The sequence below is a fragment of the Manacus vitellinus genome, unplaced genomic scaffold (genome assembly GCF_001715985.3).
Source record: "Manacus vitellinus isolate BGI_N305 unplaced genomic scaffold, ASM171598v3 scaffold_48_pilon, whole genome shotgun sequence".
Classification (NCBI taxonomy): domain Eukaryota; kingdom Metazoa; phylum Chordata; class Aves; order Passeriformes; family Pipridae; genus Manacus; species Manacus vitellinus.
Window position 1 is genome coordinate 5,369,893 of NW_021940593.1, and position 16,054 is coordinate 5,385,946.

The 16,054-nt window shown below is 49.5% G+C and overlaps 3 protein-coding genes across 3 annotated transcripts in view; 1 reads left to right on the forward strand and 2 right to left on the reverse strand.

Moving 5' to 3' along the window:
- The window catches only part of RNLS (renalase, FAD dependent amine oxidase), a 66,723-nt gene extending 65,189 nt beyond the window's left edge, over nucleotides 1–1,534 (reverse strand). Inside the window, exon 1 of the mRNA XM_029962598.1 lies at nucleotides 1,488–1,534. Within this exon, the coding sequence (XP_029818458.1) occupies nucleotides 1,488–1,534 (47 nt within the window). The remainder of the gene's footprint in view (nucleotides 1–1,487) is intronic.
- Nucleotides 1,535–4,479: 2,945 nt separating this feature from the next.
- LOC103760541 (lipase member K) lies at nucleotides 4,480–9,632 on the forward strand. The gene is made up of 9 exons (XM_008927061.2): nucleotides 4,480–4,584; nucleotides 4,707–4,824; nucleotides 5,501–5,699; nucleotides 5,976–6,085; nucleotides 6,274–6,410; nucleotides 6,859–6,996; nucleotides 7,099–7,170; nucleotides 8,414–8,482; nucleotides 9,399–9,632. Exons 1-9 carry the CDS (start codon nucleotides 4,480–4,482, stop codon nucleotides 9,630–9,632), a joined length of 1,182 nt encoding a protein of 393 aa, XP_008925309.2.
- A 6,036-nt stretch (nucleotides 9,633–15,668) lies between these two features.
- Nucleotides 15,669–16,054, reverse strand: part of LOC103760553 (lipase member M) — a 3,964-nt gene continuing 3,578 nt past the window's right edge. Inside the window, exon 7 of the mRNA XM_029962599.1 lies at nucleotides 15,669–15,902. Coding sequence (XP_029818459.1) covers nucleotides 15,669–15,902 — 234 coding nt within the window. The remainder of the gene's footprint in view (nucleotides 15,903–16,054) is intronic.

Below are 16,054 nucleotides of genomic sequence, written 5' to 3' on the forward strand. Positions count from 1 at the left end.
GCCCCTCACCAGCGCATGCCAAGGGGCACCTGGCTGCACAGCAGGCCCTGGGGATGCTGGTGGACACCGAGTTGAACAGAGTCAGCAATGTGTCCTTGTGCAACGAAGGTGAACAGCGCCCTGGGCTGCACGAGCAGGATGTTGGCAACAGGTCGAAGGAGGTGACCCTTCCTTCCCCCTCCTCAGCACTGGTGAGGCCAGACCTGCAGTGCTGTGTCTAGTTCTGGGCTTCCCAGTACAAGAGAAAGTCCAACTGGAAAGGCTCCAGCAAAGGACCAGGAGGATGATTGGGCACCAGAGAGGTGGGACTGCTCAAGCAGGAGAAGAGAAGGCTCACAGGGAGGGTCCCATAAATACCCAGGTTCTTCTCAGTGGTGCTCAGGACCAGAGACAACTGGCAAAATGAAACACCAAAGGTTCCCTCTGAACATCAGGAAACACTTGTTTACTATGAGTGTGACCAAGCACCAGTGCAGGTTGCCCAGGATGGATCTCCATCTTTGGAGATACTCAAAAGCCATCTGGACGTGGTCCTGGGCAAACAGCTTTATGTGGCCCTGTGTGAGCACTGGGGGATGAACAAGATGATATCCAGAGGTCATTCTGACCTCAGCCAGCCTGTGATTCTGTGATGAGCCATCTCCACCATCAGACTGACTTCATTCCAGTAGTCCAGGAATGCTCTAGAACTGGGTTTGATCTGCCCTACTGAGCAGCTTTTACCATAATCCAAACCTGGCCCTCTGGAGATGCTACCCAGAAGGAACTGCTGGAGGGTGTGACACCTTCCAGAAAGTGCTGATGGGCCATGTCCAACACCTGGGGGTTTTATGAAACCCTGCATGGCACTGGCATGGTTTGATGTTAGGAAAGTGGGATCCTGAGATGCTGAAATTGGAGTAGATAGTGCTGAGGGCTGGTGACACGTGTGCACCACCTCTGCCTGGGAAAAACAAATTCCCATTCTGAGAGCCTTGAGCGTGGGCAACTGCTGGGAAGTATTTGGATTGCTATCCTTTCCCAGCTGTGTAGGTGAGAGAAGAAATTCCAGACAATTTCTGATAGGATCGTTGTGGTATGGGGGACACCAGAACCTGGCACTTTGGCAGTGGTGTTTAGCAGCAGATTGCTGTGAAGTGCCTTCTGTGGAGCTTGTTGTGCCTAAGGGAGACAGGTGTTGGTGATGCTTATCTTCAGTGGGAGCTCTAAGTTGACTTCAAGGCAGATATTGTTTAATGGAAACTTCTTGGAGAAAGGCTGAGTGCCCAACCACCCCCTGGGGGAAGGACCTTTCCCCTATATCCAACCTGTCCACGATGGGTAGTGCTCAAGTTTCCATTGCAATGGAAAAAGCTCTGTGCTCACCAGTGCACACACCATGGGGACTGCTAGCAGAGAAAGCAGGAGTGTTGTAAGAGAGGGCTGCATGAGTTGGGTGAGAACTCTTGGATGTATGACATGTTCCTGCCTTGGGGTTGAACACCTACCTGAAGTATGTGGCGGTGGCAGGCGGCCCTGGATGAGGGCAGGGCATGGTAACGCTCTGTTTAGGAGCTGTGGCATAACTGGAAAGGACCTGGGAGGGGTGGCAGGCACCAAACTGAGCAGGAGCCAACAATGTGCTCCCTCCTCAAAGATGGAGAACGCCAGCCTGGGCCACTGGGGCAGCCAGGGCTGCCTGGGTCAGTTATCACCCCTGGGAGGTCAGACCTGGATGCTGCGTCCAGTTCTGGAATGCTGGGTGGGAGGGACGTGGAGACAACCCATGGAGGCTGGAAAACTGGCAGTGACCCTACAGCAGGAGGTGGATGGAGCTGAGTTCATTGGTTCTGGCCATGGGGAGGATGAGGGTGGTCTGAGAGCAGCCTGTGCCTCCTCAGGGGGCAAAAGCTGATAGAGCAAAATGCCTCTCTGAAGGGTCAGGGAATATGATAAGGGAAAAAGTTGTTGCACCTTTGGATGTTGGCTCTGGACATGTGGAAGTGAAAATGCTTCTTTCTGTGGAGAGTGGGGAGCAGCTCTGGGATGGTCACCTGTGGGATCTCCATCCTGGGTGATTTCCACGACTTGGCTACTCAAAGCCAGGGTTGGTCTGATCCAGTCCTGGGAATTGTCTTGCCTCTAGTGGGGCAGCAGAGGGAACCCTCTAGAGATCCTTTCCCACCAACATTTCTTTGATGTCATGGCCATGTAATGAAGTTCAAGGGACTCTCCTCGATCCCATTCAGCCTGTACAGTGGTGATGCTTCAGCAAGAGCTGCACGTGACCTTTGAGAGGACAGAGCATCTCGTAAGACCTGTGATAATGTCTCACTCTTCCAGTGCTGTGGGACTCTTCTGAGTGCAGCCTTGGTCTTGCACCTTCAGGGAGGACAGTGCCTCCAGATGAGCGTGACCAGAGTTGCTCTGCCCTTTCCCTGGAGTGCAGACTTCCATTTTCTGTTTCCTCCAAAGATGAAAGTCAAAGGTGTCTCACCCAGAGAAACGTGGCTTCGGTACCCTAAAACCAAGCCCCTCTTAAAGTCCACATCTCTGAATTACGAACCAATGTTCTACTGTGGCTGTGTTTAAAGAGTGGGACCAACTGCCAAATCTAGGTGTGTGCCTTGGATGCATCTCAGGTCCGTTCCAGGCTGACAGCCAGGAGACATCTTTCCCTACTGACCTTTCACCGCGATTTTCAAAGCAAAACAATCCAGGAGAGCAGGGCAGAGGACACCCTGCCACGGGTGATGGAGAGGGATGACTCTCCCTGTTGGCAGGGCACATGTAGGACAGGGTGCTTAGGTACTCTTCATATTTTCCTGTAAGGGTGTGAAAAACAAGGGGATCGTGGTGGGCTGACCCCAGCCAACATCTAAGCACCCACACAGCTGCTTGTTTGCTCCAGCCCCCACCCCAAAGTGGGACAACTGGAGGGAATTGGAAGAGCAAAAGTGAGAAAACTGGGTCAAGAAAAAGAGTGTTGCTATGGCAAATTGGCTGTGTCCCATCCCTGTGGCATGAGGAAAGGGAACTCCATCCCAGCCTGACCCAGTAGAGATGTTTTTAGTCTGTTGCCTTGGTTTTAATCTCCATCACACATTTGACATCTCTGTCTATATAACAAGGGGTTGTAGAGTTCCACAGAAACATCATCATCTCTAAACCATCTAAGATCTGCCACTGGAAATCCATTTTAGATTTTGATCTTCCTTTGCAATAACTTAATTATGTCTCCTGGAATAAATAAATCATCTGCTCACTGAAAGGTGAAACTGGAAACTTTCTTCAACAATATCAATTAAACCACTTTATCAATGGACATCACCTCCAAGCATCCATGGTTATTTGACTCTGCCTAAACAGTATTTAACTGGCCTCCACAAACAAATTCTGGGAAACTGTACTTTCTAAACCATGGTGTTGCCTCATGATTTACATGTTCTATATTTCAGTGTGTTTACATTTGGCCTTCTCTGTTAGTGTCACCCCACCCTCCAGACAGTTCAAATAGGGCTGTCTCCAGAGAGATGAGGAGCACTGCACCGTGCACCAGAGAGGTGACCCTCAGTCCCCTGTGGTGCCCTGTGCCCCTCTCCATCTCCTCTGCATCGCTTCCCTGCACCACCCACCCATCCCAGGGGCTCACATCTCCCTGTCTCCTGCTGCAGGAGCTGTGCCACCCCTCAGCTGGGCTGCTTGCCTTCCCTTCTGCAAAGGTGAGTGTGGGAAAAGCACTGCTCGAGCTGGGTCTCGGTGTGGGTGTGAAGGGCACTTGTGACTCCAGCCCAGTGGCCCACGATTGTCTGAGAGCAGGGGACCCACGTCTGATCTGCTGGGTTGGTTCTAGAGGTTGGTCCTAGAGGCTGGTCCAGACCAGTTTTCTCTGCCCAGTGGTCCATCACCTCGTGGTCACTGAGGGAAAAACCCTGCCCAGACCTTTCAGCACCTGTTTAAGGACCTGTTATCCATAACTGTATATAAAAGTTGCTGTTCCCATTCGCCTTCACCACCTTCTGTGGTAGATTCACTCTCCAGAACACAGAGTATTTTTTTAAGCTGCGTGAAACCCAGTGATGTCTAGATCTCCTGGAAGAGAGTTCTCTCAGTTTTGTGCATAGATTTGCACTTATAAATATCCTTTTCTGAATTAAATGTAATAAATTCTAATTTTTTTTCACAATAATCAAGGAGAAGGACAAGTAGTTAGAGATTTTCTTGTCACAATTTCATTTCTGTTTAGGGAGGGAATGCAGCCTTGGGGATGTGAGAGACAGTGTTTGCACAGCCATCAGTCTGGTGGGGGGAACACCAGAATTTACCATTTACAGTGGGACCCACAGCACTCTGTCCTGGGTTGGTTTTAAAGCCATAATTAAATGCTCAGTGATTTCCAGTTTGCAATACCTTGCCTTGCATCCTGACACTCCTGCAGAAAGCAGGAAAAGTCGCCCCCAGCACTGGCAGTGTGGCTGTGTTGTTCCAGGCAGAGCGAGGATGTGGCTGGCTCTAGCTCTGGTGTCCCTGTTCCACGGGATGGGATCCGGGCAGTGCCTCCTGAATTCTCCATTTCCCAAGAATCCAGAAGCACGGATGAACGTCGTAAGTACAATGGCACTGGGGCAATAGTCCAGGAAACAGCCAGTATAAAACACTGAGAGTTAAATACTACATTTAGGGATTGCCTAATGAAAACATCATTATTTGCTTTCTTCTTCTTGCAGAGTGAAATGGTCTCGTACTGGGGATACCCCAGTGAGGAGTACGACGTGGTGACAGAGGATGGCTACATCCTTCACCTGGACAGAATTCCTCACGGGAGAGGAAATGCTGGATGCCTAGGTAAAACTGGTACCCTGCGGGACACCCACACCTTTTGCTGTTGCCTGGGATACCAGGGCTTGTGCAAGAGGGTTTCCAAGGTTCCCTGTGGCTTGGCATCTGTGGCATCACTGTTGAACAGCCAGAATTTGTAGGGTAGACTGATCCCTTGCAGCCATGTTTTCTCACCCCCTGCCAGGCTGCAACCCCAGCAATGAGAAGCATCCCATCCTTCCTGGTTCCTCACACACACCTTGGGTTTCCCCGGGAGCCTGGATTCCAATATGTGGTCCTGCAGCCACATGGGGGGGTCAGGATACTGGTCAATACTCCTTGAGGAGCTTCCAGGGGATCCTCTTGTCCTGTGAGGAGTGACAATGGGGGGGGCAGATCCATGAAAAGGTGCATCTTTTCCCATCACACCTCCAGGCTGCTCCGTGTTTGCCCACAGAGCTCCCCGGGCAGCCCGAGTCCTGCCAACGCTCCCAGAGGCACTGGGGATAAAGGCAAAGATATGATGCACCCGGTGCATCTGCTACATAACAAACCTACTTTGTTACTGAAACCCAGGGGAACACTGACACAAACCTCCCCAGACCCTGACTGCCACAATTCAGGAGGATAGTGCTTCCTAAACTGTCTCCAAGGATGACAGACAGCACTAAAATAAAAAGCCATCCCGACGCCTGTCTTCCAGGTGCAAGACCCGTCGCGTTTCTGCAGCATGGTCTCCTTGTAGAAGGCAGCAGCTGGGTCACCAATCTGGCCAACAACAGCCTGGGCTTCATTCTGGCCGATGCTGGCTACGATGTTTGGATTGGGAATAGCAGAGGGACCACTTGGTCCAAGAGACATCTGCTCCTGTCTCCCAAACGGGACGATTTCTGGGCTTTCAGGTAAATGGGTAGTTTGGGGGCCCCAGGAACAACCAAATTCTTTCATCTTCAAAAGGTGATGATGCCCTGTCTCAGGGAGGAGTGAAGCAGGCTGAGCTGAAGCACATCCACTTATTTGAGGTGAAAACCCCGTGTGCTTTCCCAAGGACACACTGAATAGGATGAAGAAGTTTGTGGGGTCATCCTCCCTCCCTGCTGATTTTGTGATTTGGTGGTGGTGGTGGGCAGATGTAGATGCTGCAACTCTCAGTAAGGTGTCTACTCTTCCCTCTGCAGCTTTGATGAAATGGCTAAATACGACCTCCCAGCAATGATAAACTTTATTGAACAGAAAACAGGACAGAAACAGTTGTATTACATCGGTCATTCACAAGGCACCACTGTAGGTGAGTGGGACTGTTGGACCCATCTTGGTGACAGTAGGGAATGTTTACATCATCTCTGGGACCTGAAAAATCTGAATTTAAATTTAATCTGAATTTTAAATCCGAATTTAAAATTTACTGAAATTAAACTGTGTACATGACTGTCTTGAAAGAGTAAACCATTTCTTTCTACTTTCTTCTCCCCCCAGCTTTTATAGCCTTTTCCACCATGCCTCAGCTGGCTCAGAAAATCAAAATGTTCCTTGCTCTAGCACCTGTGACCACAGTTACATTTTCTCCAAGTCCAGTTAGAAAGCTCACACTCTTTTCTGACCACGGGCTTAAGGTATGTTGGTCCAGACTATATTGTGAGTGTAGTTTTTAACAGGGACTGTGAAACTACTTACACAGAATATTTCAAATCATTTACAGAGAGAGAAACTCTGTGCTCTATCTGTTTTCATAACAAAGAGAATCACACATATCAGTCCAGAGACCTTCTGTCCTGAATTTACTCGCCAAAATGTTCTGGCGGAATTACAGCCAAAATGTTGGCAAATAAAACTGATTGTGAATTGAGCCTCACCACTCAACTCCAGAGCATAGTGGATGTAAGATGTCATGCAAATAAAAAACAGGGAACAGAAGCATTTAACAGGATGCAAGGAAGGCTCCACTTGTGGGCATTCTCATACCTTAATATGGGGGTAAAACGGAAGCTGTGAAGTGCTGGTGCTTTGGGGGAAAAGCACGGCCAGATTTTGTATTTCGTGAGTACATTTGCAATTTTGCAGGAGATATTTGGCAGCAAAGACTTCCTCCCACACAATGCCTTGAGTGAGCTCTTCCTTTCCAAATTCTGTGCCTGCTCGAAGACCTGCCTGAGCTTCCTGTCTATGGCGTTCGGATTTAACTGGAAGAACACAAACATGGTAGGTAGGAACAGATCTGCAGAGGGCCCTCAGTGCCCTCCTGAAGGGTGAAGCCCTGGAGCCAGGTGGGACCTGCTGTGAAATGTGCTGCTGTCCTTTCAGAGCCGGGTCGACGTGTACGCCGGTCACGTCCCAGCGGGGACTTCAGTCCAAAACATAATCCACTGGCTGCAGGTAAACCCTCCCAGCTGCTTTCCTGTGCAAAGCAGAGTATTTTGTGGGCAGTCTGTTGTGTTGGTTGCTGCAAGACATATCTTGGTTGTATCTTTGTTGTACCTTCTGCTTTTGCCCCTCCAAAAATGCTTGGCAGCTTCTCGTAGAAGTAGCAAAGCAGAGTGGCCCCAAAGGAGTGGATCCATAAAGAGAAACTTGCAGGTGAGGACCCTGCATCCAAAGCAGGCACATGGCAGGGCTCTTATTTCAGAGCAGCTCCAGCCTTGCCCTGCAGCCTGAGGGCCACCAGCGATCACACTGGGGCAGAGATTCTTCTGGACAGCACCCAATTAAACTTATTACCAATTAAGTTGATTATTTCTTCTTCTTCCCGCTGTGGGCGTGAGAACAGCCCCCACCAGAGCCCCTGTGACACTGCAGTTGTGCTCTGCTGCCCTCATTCTCTCCTCCCAAGGCTAAAGGTACCTGGATGTTTGCACAGTTCTTTGTGGGTCATGGATTCAGCCTGAGCACCTTCTCCGCAGGCACAGCCTCTTCCCAGTGTGGCACTCCTGCCCAGAGACCCCAAAATAACTTTGGGGGCTTTGGAGCAAGAACACACACTCCATTTTCTGAAGTGCTGTTGCTCAGTCTTCATGAATCCACCAAGTTTTCTTTTCTATCTGTAATTTTAAGACTGCCAGATTTCAGCATATCAGTTGAGCAGTGAGTGACTGAGAGCAAAACAAGGGGCACTGAGCACAAATTACAGCCTGGGGGAATCAGGTGGGAGCTGGGGAATCCTTCTTCTCCTGGAGTGGGGAATGGCCTGGGACAGTGCCCAGGGACATGGGAGGGATCAAGCCACGGCCACCCTGACCCTGTATTGGTGATAGTCCTGTTCCCATTATTCAGGAGATGTTCAGAGGCTCCTTCCAACCCCACGTCTTTGATCGTGTCACTTCAGGCCAATTCTTCAGCCAACAGTGAATATTTAGAGTCCTAATCCCATTCTATAGAAGGTTTTTATTTTCTCCCATCCTGCCATTAACCACAAACCATAGAAACATAATCTCTGTTCATTTGTCCAAACTAATGACAGTAATTAACTGTACTGGGCCTGTGCCAGACCCGTGAGACACACCTGAAAAATCTTACCAGTTCAGTGGCAAAAACCACCTTTTGAGTTTTCTCTTTTAAAGTGGCTGGTCCCCCTCAGAACTGTGATATCATTTAGACTGTTGCCTGTCTGCATTTGCTGCAGGGATTTCAGAGTGGGGCACTGAGAGCTTTTGACGGGGGCACCATTTACAACAGTCTTCGCTACAGACAGGTAAGTGCTTCCAATGGCCCTGGTCTTCCCTTCCACTTACACATCCCACTCCCATCCATTCCCCTGAATTCATGGCCCTCTCCTCACAAATTCAAGTAGCAAGTCAGCAGGATCTCTGCTTGGAACAACAGCAATGTCTGCTCTGAACTCTGTTTTGCAAGTACCTTTTAGATGGTGTCAAGCATTCCACTTTCCACTTCCAGCAGGACAAGGGGAAATGGTCTCAAGTTGCACCAGGGGAGGTTCGGGTTGAATATTAGGGAAAAATTCTTCACTGAAAGAGTGGGTAAGCATTGGAACAGAAAAAAAATCCCAACAAACTTCTTTCTTCCCTAAACAAGAAAAAAATCTGATTGTCCCGAAGGTGACATTCTTCTGAACTGGAATAATCACACTGCAAGGCTGATAAATGCCCTGATGGCAAGTCCTCGGGGTCTTGAGCTAAAACAACTCTCCAGGGCATTTTAATTTCAAGAACTTGCTTCCAAACACTTTCCTGCTGTTATGGAGCTGAGGAAAAGGCTGGTGCTTGCGTGAGGCGTAACCACAAACCCCGGCAGAGCTGGTTGGGAGGGACCTCTAGAGGTCCCCAGTCCAACCTCCTGCTTGAAGCAGGATGATCCACCAGCATTAGATCAGAGCAGCTGAAATTCTACCTGCTTATCAAAATTGTCTGTAGGATCAGAACCAGAATTTCTAGCAGGCCAGACCTAGTTTAGTGATTAATTTAAATTAAATTGTAGCTCGTCAGGTGCCACAGCTTTGAATGAAATTTCTCCTCTTTCTAGAAGAAAGCCTTCCCAGTTTTTGTTTCCCTCCATTCCCGAAGAACAGCAATTCCTCTTGCACAGTGCAGGTTTTGTTGCATGCCAGCAGTGTCTCTCCCCTGTGCAACTCTGCTTTTCCATCCCTTCAGGAGGGTCCGCCGCTCTACGACGTGAAGGACATGGAAGTGCCCACGGCCATCTGGAGTGGTGGGGTGGACTGCCTGGCAGATCCCCGGGACACAGCCCTCCTGCTCCCCCAGATCAAGAACCTGGTCCACCACAAGCTGATTCCCCAGTGGAACCACCTGGATTTCATTCTGGGGCTTGATGCAACCGAGACTTTGTACCTGGAAATGCTTGACATCATGAAGAAGCATCTGTAAAGATGCTGGTTTGGTTTTACCCTTTCTTTTTTTGGCTGATGTGTCTTGTAAGTTTAGTGCTGCCTTTAAAGGATTTTGAAATTTCTCTCCATCTGGAGCACCTGAATAAAGCTGATCAAAATGCTTTTAACTACAGCAGTGACAGGTGGGGAGAGGAGCCTTCAGATTACTCCTGATCGACACTGCATTCCCTTCCCTTCCCTTCTTTTTTTTTTTTTTCTTTCTTTCTTTTTATTTTTTCTTTTTTGTTGTTTTTTTCTTCTCACTCCATCTCCTGCCATGGGCAGGGACACCTCCCACTAGCCCAGGTTGCTCCAAGCCCTGTCCAACCTGGTCTTGGACACTTCCAGGGATCCAGGGGCAGCCACAGCTTCTCTGGGCAACCTGTGCCAGGGCCTCCCCACCCTCACAGGGCAGAATTTCTACCCAATATCCCATCTAAACCTACTCCCTGTCAGCATGAAGCCATTCCCCCTTGTCCTGTCACTCCAGGCCCTTGTAAATAGTTTCTCTCCATCTTTCTTGTAGGCTCTGTTCAGGTCATCTCCTTAGAGACAAAACAGTGATTTTGAAATTTAATAAGAATTGTAATTAATCACACTTTCAATGTGGTTGAATGTGGAGAAAGAATCGAGAAATAAATAAACCCTGAAAAGATATTACCAGAAATCCTGAAGGGAAATTACAGAGAGACAGTCCAGGCTGTGATTCTGATGTGGAAATGGCAAAATCCAAATAAAAAAAGGGGCTTAGGGGATATACAAAGTGCCTTAGGGAATATACAAAGGGTTTATCTGACTCGTTTCGAAAAAAAAGATTGAGTCATTCATTTTTGTGTTGCGTGTTTTCTTACTGGGGTTCTTTCACCAACTCCAGTACACGGGTGTGGGAGCAACAAAATCCTCCCTGGCAGTGGATTTGTGCAGCTCCAACCACATTTGGCACCCCCCTGCCCTGCTCACAGAGAAAGTGGTGATCCCAGAGGTGTCAGGAGGTGTTGATGACTTTTTCTTTAGCCTGAAGGAAGGACAGTTATTTTACAGCAACAGCCAAAATCTCGAGGCTTTTTTATCAGATAAACTTGATAAATATGTTAATGACGTGACCACCACATCATGAGCCTCGAGGAGAAAGAGTCCAGTTGTGAGGCGAAGCAACACTTCAAGGAGAAATTAATTCCTCCAGCCCATGCACTGGGGCACAGTCAGATCTTCAGGCTGTTGTGCTCCCTTTAAAATTCCCTGGAAAACCTGCATCACCTGGAAGCAGCAAAAGATCAGCGAGAGGTTTCTGAAAGCAGGAAATCAGTGTGAGGGAGAGCAGCCTTTCCAGATGTTGTTGCAGGTTATTTTTTGTAACAGAATCTGTCGCTGGAATTTGAATTTGCGTGGCAGAAATGAGTGGCAGGGATTCCCCCCCAGTGCTGGGTGTCCCTGTGCTGGATATGTCCCTGTGCTGGCCATTCTTCCAGGAGAAACTTCCCAGGGGGATCCCAGGGAAGCCACAGCAGGTCTGTGTTTGTTCCTCTGCCCCTTTCTCCACAGCTCCTGTCCCAAGCCTTTCTTCTTGGGAGAACAAAGCCAGCAAGCAAAATGAAAATTTAATGAAAGTTACTTATGAAAGGAAGCTTGCATTCATTACAGTTCCCTGGTATAGCATGAAGGCACGTTGGTTACAGTAAATAATTCATGATTCATTCTTTCCCCCCCCCCCCATTTTCTTCCTAAATATGTTGCTTCTGCCTCATTCCAAGCAGCTTTCTGTAAAACTGTCCTTTTAGGCAATGCTCTTCACCTAATCTGTTTATTCAGTTTGTTCAAGACAGTCCATTTCCAGTAAATACTTTTTTCTCTGCTAAGAACATGACTTGTAATTTTTATCAGGTGACCAGATTATCAGATTAGGATACTGTTTGCTTTTCTGACTTTAAGAAATTCTGTAAGCATCTTTCTGTAATACAAATTCTTGCTTAAGTTAATCCTGTTTAAACACATCTCTTTTTTTTTCTTTTTTTTTTTTTTAAATTCCCTTTCCACTTCTGTGGAAACAATTTGCCCAATGCAAGAATAAAAAAAAAATTAAAATTAATATGCAGCTTCAGTTGGTATTTTGCCATAGGGACAAGAGGACTTTTCCCTGATTGCTTTGTCTCCTTTGCTGTGCCTGAGCATTTTCTTTCCCTTTCAAACCCCCCAAACAAAGCCGTGACCCAAATCCTCGCTGAAATGAAAATAAATGCTGCCAGCAGTGGGAGATGTTTGCAGATGGGACATGTGGCTGGGCCCAGGAGGTGTATAAATAAACAAGTAAGCAAACTCCAGATCCTCCCGTGGGGTCTCCAGAGGGGATCAGAGATCCCGGGCCCAGCCCCTCAGGCAGGAGTTGGGGATGACACAGCATCTCCTGCCCCTGCTCCCCTGGGGTGTGCCTGGCGGGCACCCGGGGAGTGGGAAACACAGTGCAGACCAAAAAGCACAAATCACCACTCTGGGGTCGCTTCCCTGGGAGCTGATGGCGTTTTCCATCCGTGCTTTCCCCTGGATGCTGCCCGGCAGTCAGGTGGTCCCATCTCACCTAATGGGGCCGTGGCTGCCCTGACCCAGGGCTGGTGCTCAGACCCCAGCACCTCTTCCCAGCACTGCTCCTGTGACAGGTGTGGGACACCCCAAAGGCTGTGACAGGTGTGGGACACCCCAAAGGCTGTCAGCACCCTGTTCCTCCCCAGCTTCCCAGTGTGACCTGCTGTGCCTCGCTGGGAGCACTGGGGAGGAAGGTTGAGGGTGCTCAGTGCCCATCAGCGCTGCTGTGAGGCTGGCACCGCTCCAGGGGAGGAGACAGACCTCTTTTATTCCGCGCTGTTTTGGTGGGAAAGGGTGATTGAAGCTGTGACATGCCAGACTCCACCGCCTGCTGAGCCGGCAGGTTGTCCCCCGGCTGATGGGAGAACACATCCCTAAATAAAAGGCTGTCGAACAGGCTTTTGCCACAGGGCTCGTGGGCTCCTGGAACAGCAAGTCCCAGCCGGCACCAGTGACAGCCGGACTGCTGGTCCTTGGCTCCTCAGCTTCTCAATTCGGTGTGCCAAATGATTCCTGGTGAAAGATCCCGTTGGGAAGCAACATGAAACGGTGGTTAGGGCTCTCTCCCAGTTCTCATAATTTTGTGGATGAAATGACATGAACCGACCTTGTCTCACCCGAAAAAGGTACCCGAAGCTGTTAACTGAAGGCGCAGCTTTAAACACAGGCGTGACCCACCCTCATTAGCCTCAGCATTGTGTTGCAAATCGATGGCAACATCTCCAATCCTGAGGGCCAATTTCTTACTCTTAACACCCTTTTATTAGGCAATCTACTGACTGACCGACTTTGCTGCTTCCCGAAGTGACTTCTGCTCCTTTTACTTTTCGGATACAGGTCAGGGGTGGGAACACCTTTGCAAACCCTGAGCCGGGTGCTCCAAATGAAGCTCGGTGTCCGGCAGAGCCCCTCAGTGCAGCTGGTGGTGGCACCACGAGATGCCTTACGACAATCGACGCCCTGAGCTCAGCTCTCCAGCCCCACAAGCTGCTCCACTGACGTCAGATGGGGTTAGAGAGCAATGCTTTATCCTTTAAACATATTTATCCCTCTGTTAAAAGGCGGGGGATGCAGAGGTTGCAAATTAATCTCACTGAGTCCTAATCCAGCCAGACTGTCAGCATTTTTATTTTCTTTGGACTGGAGGTCCTAAAAGCTTCTGCTCTTAGGATCACTGTGGGTGTCTCTTGCCACGTGCAGAGACTTGCAGGCAGAATCATGCCCAGCTCTGCAAATTGTTTGACCTGCTGGCAAGCACAAAGTAATAAATAGATGGGGCTGTCATAAATAATATGCAATAAACAGAGTAAATAAGTAACATGAAATAAACAGATGAGGATATTAGGCTGGGCATGTTTTGAGACTCCCAGGTTCCACCTATTATTTATTAAACATCATGTAGCTGGTTCTGAGAACTCCTTCTCCAGGTTCTCCTGTGTGGATGCTGTGAAGCTCAGTACCCACACATGGGCTGCCTTCGTGCAACCAGCCTTGTCAGCTGTCCCCAGAGTGTGAGCCCAAGTCATGGCACTGCCAATCCCTGCCCTGTTTAATGCAGCACAAGTGTAGGCAACAAAAAATTATCATACCTTTGGTTGCAAAGAGCCATTAAGGAGTTAATCCCTCCAGGGTAAACAGAGTTGCTGAAATTCACTCCTCTAGTCTTGACTTTTTTTTTTTTTTCCCATTTCAACACCAAGAAACTGAACAGGATGAGCAAGAAAAGCTTGGCAAGAAACAATGTGATTGGAGAGGGATGACTGGGTGGATTTGTGAGGTGAGGAAGGGCTCAACCTCTCTGAGCTCTTCGTGTACATTTTGCCACCAGTAAATTACCTGCTTTTGAACTCCACTTGGCTCAGTGAGGACAGTCCCCTCTTACTCTGACCTTTGCCAACCGTGCCCAGCTCACATGTGGCCTCTTTCCCTTTCATCCCCTGCCTTTGCTCATCCCTTGCATCCCCTGGAGACCCCCAGCTCTCAACACTCATGTGCCACTCATGTGCCACTGCTGTTCCCACTCCACTTTGGCTGGAGCTGGAGGATGCTAAAGAGGAAGGGCAGGCATTTTGGGCACATCTCACCAAAATCATCAGTGCTTTCATGGGTGGGGTTGTCCTGAGCCCTGAGCTCCATGAAATCCTGTTCTCAACCTCTGCCTTTTGCTCACAGTGCTCTTCCCATGCTTAGACTTAGACTTATCTTGGACTTAAATATCTTATCTTAGACTTAGATAGACTTCACAGGTGAGCACACATTTCTTGGAGGGAGGGATGAAGGGATGGATAGATAGATAGACAGATAGATAGATAGATGGATAGGTAATTTTTCAAACATACATGCTAAGAACAGAGCTTTCTAAGAATAAACACTGTGGGCCATGTTAAATTCAACTTCCTATAAAACACAGGATCACTCAACCATTTAGTTTGGAAAAGCCCTCCAAGATCACCAAGTCCAACCTGGGACTGATCCCCACCTTGACACCCAGCCCAGAGCACTGAGTGCCATGTCCAGCTGTTCCTGGGACACCCAGGGATGAAGACTCCACCACCTCCCTGGGCAGCCTCTGCCAATGCCTGACCACCCTTCCCAGGAAGAAATTCTTCAGAATTCTTCCAGCTGGGTTTTCACCTCAGGGCATAGCCAAAAGGAAATGTGGGACACTGCTTTGTGTCTGGGTTATCTCCCAGGAAACACGAGGCCCAACACCAAGGCCAAGATGTTTCCCTTTCTCCACCTCTCAAGCACGTGGTGTGCACTGACCTCACTGATTTTGTTCTTCTGTGGGGAGGCATGTAGTGTGCACAGTGGTGTGCACTGACCTCACTGATTTCATTCTTCTGTGAGGAGTGTTTCTCCCCTGCAGTCAGTGCTCACCTCCTGCAGCCTTTCCAGAGCCTCACTCAGGTCCCTCTCCTCCCCTCCTGTGCCTAAACCCCAAACACAAAGCACGTGCTCAGTTCCTGGAGTCAAATTTTTTTGTCACAATGCTCCAAGCCAGCAAAAGGTAAAAAAACCCCAACAAAACAAAGCAAGTCTCCTGCAACCCTCACCCCAGTGAGGCTCAGCAAGGAAAGGGCTGGAGCTTGGCTGTGATGCAAGAGTTTATTGCAATCCTTATAGTCACAGAGGGCGGGCAGAAACCACATCATTGCATTTAAGGCTTTAAATCAGCGTGGAACAGGGCGATAGGAGACATTGGTAAGGAGGGAAGAGCAGCGTGGCTTCCCTCACAGCAACCCTGTGCCCTCAGGCACATGGGAGCGGGGCGGCCGCTCCACCCCGGGGGCAGCACATGGGACACTCATGAGTACTGGCCCATGAGGGAGAGCATCTGGGCAGCACATGGGACACTCATGGGTACTGGCCCATGAGGGAGAGCATCTGGGCAGCACATGGGACACTCATGAGTACTGGCCCATGAGGGAGAGCATCTGGGCAGCACATGGGACACTCATGAGTACTGGCCCATGAGGGAGAGCATCTGGCTGTAGAGGCGCTGCGGGGCGTCCAGGCCCCAGTGGTAGTCGAAGTGGTTCCACTCAGGGAACTGCTCGTGCCGGACGACGCTGGTGAGGCGGCGGAGCAGGCGGTGGATCTCCCGGGGGGGGTTCACCCAGTCCTGCCCCCCGCTCCACAGGGCCACCGGCACCGTCATGTCCTCTATCCTGTACCGGGGTGGGGACGACTGGGAGGGGAAACGCGCCGGTTATTTGTGGCACAAACAGCACGAATCACAGATCAGCTGAGCTGGGAGGGACCCACAAGGGTCATCCAGTCCAACCCTCAGCCCTGCACAGGACCCTCCCCAACAGTCCCCCCCTGTGCCCCAGAGCATCA